The sequence below is a fragment of the Haliotis cracherodii genome, unplaced genomic scaffold (assembly GCF_022045235.1).
Source record: "Haliotis cracherodii isolate W230 unplaced genomic scaffold, xgHalCrac1.p SCAF_26, whole genome shotgun sequence".
NCBI lineage: Eukaryota > Metazoa > Mollusca > Gastropoda > Lepetellida > Haliotidae > Haliotis > Haliotis cracherodii.
Window position 1 is genome coordinate 3,034,490 of NW_027266282.1, and position 8,206 is coordinate 3,042,695.

Here is an 8,206-nt window from a genome sequence, read left to right on the forward strand (position 1 = left end):
CAATACTGACCATCAGCGTCTGTGATATCAAATTCTGCAGATGGTCCTGTTGGTACATGTGTAATCGCATTTCCAGTGGGTGGTCACACAATTAGCACAACATCTACGTGTCTGTATGTTATAACTTCCACAATGTCGGACGCTACCCCCACAGTATCGACGTTACTGAAAATCAATATGCACCTTTAATCTTTTGAAGCTCTGAGACTATATAAGTTTCAGCAATTGTCTGGAGGTACAGAGTACATCAAGATGTCTCCACGTGTAGTGATCAGCTTGCTGGTGGTTTGCCTCTGTCTGGCCTCCACAGAAGGACGAGCATTCAAAGTAAGTGTAGTACACGGCAACTTATCTAACGCCAGGATTTACACATTAATTGTGTTTCTGTCCTCTTCAGTACAACTGCAGTTGGTCGTCATTCAACTCATGATAGTTTACAACTCTTAGTGACAAACAACAGTACGCCAGTTACAGAGAGAGAAACATACCACCCTGTCATGCAATGATAGATAATTGTAGACATATAAAAGAATTGGATGTTACCTAACTTCTTTTGAGTAGATAATCTAGGTTTCTATTGCAGAACGAGATACGTAATGTCATTGTTCACACTTACGTTATAAATAGTTTGTAAGTCGTGTTCGGCTAAAAAGATCTAGAATTCTGGGCTGTAAAAACTTTTAAAGCGATTTTTTACTGAGTGATATTTTGCAATGTCTTTAAAGCCTTTAAATATACAAACCATACTGTTATGGAGGCTTTACATATCCACAGTCAACATATTTTATTTTTCACCAACAGAATGAGAAAGCACGGTTCAAGCGACAAGCTGGAAGTAGTAAGTTCACAGCTTTAACGGGTTATGAAATGAAAACGCAAGAAAACATGAAACGCCATCAGATATCCCGAACTGTATGGACTTATAACATTGATCGAGTCTTGATAGATATGTTGGTACAAGAACCCTGAATGTTTCTTCAGAAGGTCGCAAGTCGTATGATGTGATGCAAAGAAGCTGAGGAAGCATTTGAAAAAGTGGTCCAAAATCTATGTTAGCAGTTACAAAGCGTCATTAGTTTCAATGTGATTATTTCACACTTACAAAACTGAAAATGAAAAAAGGGTATGAATTTTAAATAATTTCAAGGTGTATATATTTCATTGAGTTTTGACCAATTAGTTCATAGTTCGAAGTCTGATATTTTGATGAATACAATATGTACCTCTATTAATACATCAATTGTATATACATGAACGTGTTTATGATATCGTTCAACAGGGACCTATCATTCATGGGTATGCTACCTGAATGTACCTTGCAGTTGAAAGAGAGGTACAACTAGAACTAAGATCTACATGAAGACCAGAACATATTTTGATATCATATATGTTCAGTCCGTATATTAAAATGTGTTCACATAATCTTCCATGATGTTCAGGATGTGTTGGGGGCGTGAGGGAAGATCCCATGGGAGAGATAGAGTTTGGCTCTGGTCAATACCAAAACAACGAAGACTGCTGCTTCGAGCTCCGTCCTTACTTTGGCGGTTCTTTCACGGTCGATCTAGAGTTTAGTGTCTTTGACATTGAGCAAGGTCCTCGCTGCAGTTATGACTATGTTACCTACGGAACAAGTGACGGTATTACGGAGATCGACTGTGGCACGAAGGATTTCGGATACATTAGATCGTGTAAGGAAGAATATATTTTCTTATGGTTTTCTTTTCTTCTCTTTGTTTTGCAAAGTGTTAGAATTCACAAGCTTGACGTACCTATGACTCCATTGTCAACGCAACACCTGGTGGCAGTATACTTCCAGGATATACAACAATATTCACATCGAGTAGTCAGTGGCACACTATTACCATATACGTTTTATATGTATAATTATGCTCAAAGTACTAATCCGTAAAATTATTTTTTAAATGGCCATATAAAAATACTTGTTTATAAACTATACGTAATTCCGATATAGAAACCTTACACAGACCTTCCGATCTACCTGTTTTGGGATTTGCTGCAAGACTCATCATCGCAACAACACTAAATAGACATCTTGTATTATACTCCAATCTGCAACTTACTTAATAATGAATGATTGTACCATGTTGGTTTTTCAGTCAACAGTACGGACAGTTTCCAGTTGTGTTTCCATAGTGACGCCTCTATTGTTGGTCGTGGCATCAGTGTCTTATATATAACTCTCCCAGGTGTGTACATACTGTATTTGTTTAAGAACGCAAAACAAATTTCAACTTCCATCGTTTTTCTTTATGCAAAAGGTATGACGTCAAATTCCAATATATTCTAAATTTGTTTTCATGGAAACAGTATCTGAAGAAAATAGTTCTCTGCCAGCCTTAAACTACAGCACCACTCCGTCCTTGAACGTGACAGCCTCACCTTCCGTGAACTACAGCACCACTCCGTCCTTGAACGTAACAGCCTCGCCTTCCGTGAACTACAGCACCGCTCCGTCCTTGAACTTTACAGCCTCGCCTTCCCTGAACTACAGCACCGCTCCCTCCTTGAACGTGACAAACTCGTCTTCACCGAATTTTACCTTTCCATACAACAATGCAACATCTTCTCCCGAAACTACTGGAAATGAATCTCGTAAATATAGTTTCATAGTTGATTTTAAGGCTATATATGAAACAAGAAACTTTCCCTTTTCTCTGAACTTTGTCTCATCAAAAATGAAGGCACAAATCGTGACAACTACTCTTCCCGACCAGCTTTCGTCAGTGGGTTTAAGTACTACGTTGAACCACGGAGCGGACAGGATAGCATTTGAATATTTATTTGAATAATGAATAAAACCTTTTCCATAACGATAAGTCCATTGTGAGATTCCGACCATATCATAAGCACGTGTTAATGAACCACTTCCAAATAGTGAGGATAGTAGGTGTTAACGAACAGATCTAGATGAGCGTAACCGACTGTCACCATCACAAACACATGCAAAGACAAGTCAATTGCTTACCTGAAATAAACAGGTACATATGATACAACTAAAAAAGGAATTGCATCATACATCATTTTTTTAGATATCCTACACTTAAACTTTTGAAAGTTTTACTGAGGCCATGACTGTATTAACCTTGTACTGTGAATACTGAATATTTATGCATATATCTAAATATAAAACAAATGTAGCGATTTCACTGGTATCTATTATTTTTGGCTTAGGTGAGCAAATTAGTGGAAGGATATTGGTTATTTGACAATTATTCAAAGATAAGAGATCATTCATATACCTGAAGCGTAAGTTATACTTCTGGGCCAAATTTCCGTGTTTTGATTTTGCCAATCCGAGCATAAATCCTGAGGTAATTAGGAGTACAACTGGTACCCATGGGGATGCCTATTTCTTGTCTACATTTCACACAGATATTATATACATGTATGAGGAAGTCCAACATTGAGACAGGGATTCGGATATGCATTTCCCTGGGCCATGCTATATTTCCCTCTTTGTACGGAATTTTATGAATACATAAGACTTATTTCGAGTAATTTAGGATATGACTGTATTCTGAATTGACGAGATGTCGTCGGCCACTTCCAACAAATTGAATGACAACATGCAAACATACATGCTACAAGACTATTGAGTTGTCCTCCCCTGATAGAAGCCTATCTTTGTGTTTTAGGGGGTGTTCCCAGGAGCCATCGCAACTGCACCTTCTCTACCCGGGCTGACCATGGTATGATCCAGAGCCTGCCTGGTATAGGGGAGGACTACGAGAACAACCTCAACTGCAGCTACGTCTTCAATGTCCCCAGGAACAGCAGTATTCACTTCAACTTCACCACCTTCGACCTCGAGGGCGGTAATGGATGTCCCTACGATTATGTTCAGATCAATGGTGGACGAAGATGGTGTGGAAGTACCATTAACGGGAGGCAAGGTAAGCTCATAGAAGTGGTCGATATCAAATGAGAGTTCAACGTCATAGTAACGCACTACATGAAATCAAAACCTTCACTAGATATTTATTTTGATTTAGGTCTCTTGTCAATAGGTTCCACTGTTTCTGTTACAGTGAACGGAACTGGTGAGGTTGTGCTGAGATTTGTCACCGACGGTTCAGTGACAAGCAGAGGTTTTGTGGCTCGCTTCAACATCAGGATGGGTACGATACACTTCTGAATGTCTGGCTATGAAAAAGATATATGATCGAGTTCGTGAGTTCGTCAAAACGTTCCTAAGAAGATTTACCATTTAATAACAAACTTCTGAATACGAAGATCATTGAAGATATGTGTTTTGTCATCTCATGACTCATTACTGTGAGCATGTATTCACACACAAGTTATACTGGAGTCGTTTTATCTTTTTTCCTTTATATTTTATTTTACTTAAGAAAATGGAACATCTCCGAACACAAGAGTCGCACCAGCCAACACAACAGTCGCACCAAGCAACACGACCGTGGCACCAGGCAACACGACCGTCGCTCCAGGCAACACCACCGTCGCACCAGGCAACTCGACAGTCGCACCAAGCAACACGACAGTCGCACCAAGCAACACGGCCGTCGCACCAAGCAACACGACCGTCGCACCAGGCAACACCACCGTCGCACCAGGCAACACGACAGTCGCACCAAGCAACACGACAGTCGCACCAAGCAACACGACCGTCGCTCCAGCCAACACCACCGTCGCACCAAGCAACACGACCGTCGCTCCAGGCAACACGACAGTCGCACCAAGCAACACGACCGTTGCACCAGGCAACACGACTGTCGCACCAGGCAACACCACCATCGCACCAGGCAACACCACTGTTGCACCAGGCAACTCGACAGTCGCACCAGGCAACACGACCGTCGCACCAAGCAACACGACAGTCCCACCAGGCAACACCACCGTCGCACCAGGCAACACGACAGTCGCACCAAGCAACACGACAGTCGCACCAGGCAACACCACCGTCGCTCCAGGCAACACGACAGTCGCACCAAGCAACACGACCGTCGCTCCAGGCAACACGACAGTCGCACCAAGCAACACCACCGTCGCACCAGGCAACTCGACAGTCGCACCAGGCAACACGACCGTCGCACCAAGCAATACGACCGTCGCACCAGGCAACACCACCGTCGCACCAAGCAACACGACAGTCGCACCAAGCAGCACGACAGTCGCACCAAGCAACACCACCGTCGCTCCAGGCAACACGACCGTCGCACCAAGCAACACGACCGTCGCTCCAGGCAACACGACAGTCGCACCAAGCAACACGACCGTTGCACCAAGCAACACGACCGTCGCTCCAGGCAACACGACCGTCGCACCAAGCAACACGACCGTCGCACCAGGAAACACGACAGTCGCACCAAGCAACATGACCGTGGAACCTTCCGACGAAACGACATATGGTAGGTCATTGTCACCTTACACACAAATAAAGCCTTCATCTGTAATGGATATTCATCGTCTAAATATGTGGAGCTTTGAAGATGGACACATTTACCTGCTAAACAAATAGTGGGTGGGAGCAGTGGGATCTTGTAAATATGTTCGTTCACGTAGGTAAAGAAAAATTTGGTTTCAGCAACTGAAATATTAAAAGAGAACAAATTGTTGAATTATAGCCATCCGCTATGTTATGATTTTCTAAAAGCATATAATTTGCATTTTCCGACAAACCACGGGACAAAGTTTAATTCCTTGATCAGGATGTTGTTCTTTATGGAAGCTTGAAGTCATACGGTTCCAGCACAATACTATTATGATCGTCAACAACCCGAGAGTCATGTAAATGTTTTTGTGTGTGTTTTTATAATTATTTATACTTTCATGATAATTTCAATATTTCTGACACAGGATTTGGGCCTTGTCAATATATCCCACAAAAATTGACTGTGTTATTTATAGAGAAAAGAAACTCACAGTTCTGCTCCAGTTATGCTGTTACATGCATGAAGTCAACTTTATTTAGAGTTGCACAAGGAAAACATAGATGACAAGAGCAAGGGTTTGTCCCCAAAGTTACTTCATTTGAGGGTTGGCAAACGTGTACAATGATGCAAGTTCCCATCTCTCATTGCAGCATGCAACTACGACACTGCCTCCCTGGAAGGCAGAATATCTCTGGCAACTGATATTGATGGTTTCTACGCAAACAACGAAGAGTGCCGCATCAATCTATATTCACCTGCTCTTCCCCACGTGACCACGATCAACTTCACACGCTTTGATGTTGAATATAATAGCAACTGTCGTTACGACAGCCTGTCAGTGAGGCTTGGAAACAACACCATCGACACACTATGTGGAAACAACAGAAGTCCCTTCGTGAAGCTATGTAAGCACACTGCAAGTGTTAATATCAATGTTAACACAGCTACAATAGTAAATTTATGCATGTGTCTTCTGATATCGGCTTTTAGCATATGCATATTTGTGTCCCCCACCCTGATATTTGTATACTTGAGATTTCAGAAACAAGATTTTTCACATCACTTTTATCAATTAAACTCCTCTGTTATCTGATAAAGATTTCTATAATCCAGACTCTAACGCAGAACCACTCCTCGCCATGACATTCGTCAGTGATTCGAGTGTTTCGGGTCTCGGTTTCGCCTTCGACTACCAGACTGAAGTAGGCAAGTACAACCTTCGCATCACATACGTAATCAGTGATTATTATTAAGAAATTTACATTAACGTATATTTATCATTGTATTATGCTCCATTCAGACCATTCAGATGAACAAATAATGTGATCATTTAAAAATGGATTGTTGGGACGAACTTTCAAGTTGATTTCATATCAGCCAAACAGGCGAATATCACCTCACAAGCATTATTCCGTTTTCCTCCTTGGCATTGTACTTTTAATAACCCCAAGCCCTCATTAACAGGAGAGAAACTTGTTTGACCCCAAGATCCCAAGCTCAGTATCGTGTGGTCAATGACACTAAACTAAGGACATGAAACTACTTTTAGGGTGTTCTGCCTTTTAATCGTATTCAGAGTACTGTAATGCTGTGATCAATGGTACATCCGGGTCATTCGCAACTCCCCCTGGTGGCTACAGTCCCAACATGGCATGTACATACACCATCAACACCCCCACGCCAGCTGAACTCCACTTCACCTTCGAGGAATTTGACATTGAGAGTGCAAGCAGATGCATGTACGACGCCGTCACCATGGGCGAAGACAGACTGTGTGGAAGCAGCCCCGGCAGCAAGACATACCGTGAGTGTAGCTCACTTTCCACCTCTGTAATTTCTGTTACATGCTTATCATTTCTGCTTTCCGTTACCTTGAAACAACTGATGAACAAGAAACACTGAAATAGAAACAGTTTTAGTTAATTTGAAGTATTTTGAAATTAAAATTAAAAGCTAAACCTAGCATACTTTCACATATGAATTTCTTTCTGTAAAATCCGTATTAGTACTTCCAGTAACTTTATGTTTATTACTCCTCAGAATCTGATGGAACCTTTGTGATCACCTTCACATCTGACGGCTCCGTGCAAAGGGAAGGTTTCTACATGTCCTTCACATCATCGCCAGGTGAGCTTCGCACATATACTAGTAAACAATATGGATCCGGTAATACTAGTATATTTGTATGGAAGTGCCCATAAATTCAAGTCTATAATATTATTTAACCAATTGTTTGGTTTCAAAAACGTAAACATAAAACTATCTTTACAAATTGTGGAATCCACAATCAAATTTATTATGTTTGATGTGTTTTTGTAAACAAGATACACTGACACACATTTTTTAACTGATATTCCTATTTTCTTTTACGCAGTGGCATAAACAGACTGACCTACACGGCGAGATCTAGTTGACAACAATATGAGTTAATAAACTCCATGTGCTCTATATCTATATTTCATCTTATTATTTCAATTAGTGACTGACTGTGTGAGTTTGTTTTATTGACACTTTGAACTGTAAATTAACTCATCACGACGTGGCATACGGATGCGACGCATAGTCTTTCGTCTATATGCGGCAATTCGCTTTGCAGAGTTGTGAACCTTTGTTGCACCCTGATTATGTTTCTAGTGTTATGTTTCTTGTGTTTCACCACAGAGGCAAACGTCTGAGACCTGCATCACTTTGTTTTTTTCTGAACACAAGAAGCTGACACGCCGTGATGTAGCTGAAATACTCTTCAAAGCGGCGTTAATACCAACTCACTCACTCAATCGTAAAGGCTG

The 8,206-nt window shown here is 41.4% G+C and overlaps 1 protein-coding gene across 1 annotated transcript; it reads left to right on the forward strand.

Moving 5' to 3' along the window:
• The first annotated feature begins 252 nt into the window (after positions 1–252).
• On the forward strand, positions 253–7,840 carry LOC139473067 (autotransporter adhesin BpaC-like). Its single transcript, XM_071255581.1, has 14 exons — positions 253–327; positions 802–838; positions 1,440–1,691; positions 2,121–2,210; positions 2,332–2,458; positions 2,576–2,616; positions 3,660–3,917; positions 4,053–4,142; positions 4,374–5,393; positions 6,068–6,322; positions 6,531–6,623; positions 6,994–7,221; positions 7,458–7,544; positions 7,792–7,840. The coding sequence occupies exons 1-14, from the start codon at positions 253–255 to the stop codon at positions 7,797–7,799; spliced, it is 2,661 nt and encodes an 886-aa protein (XP_071111682.1). The 3' UTR covers positions 7,800–7,840.
• The last annotated feature ends 366 nt before the right edge of the window (positions 7,841–8,206 follow it).

Bases quoted from the DNA above. Each gene is read 5' to 3' on its own strand.
- LOC139473067 (XM_071255581.1), top strand. From the start codon at position 253: ATGTCTCCACGTGTAGTGATCAGCTTGCTGGTGGTTTGCCTCTGTCTG. The intron at 3,918-4,052 runs GTAAGCTCATAG...TTTCTGTTACAG, and splicing joins TACCATTAACGGGAGGCAAG to TGAACGGAACTGGTGAGGTT. The intron at 4,143-4,373 runs GTACGATACACT...ATTTTACTTAAG, and splicing joins TCGCTTCAACATCAGGATGG to AAAATGGAACATCTCCGAAC.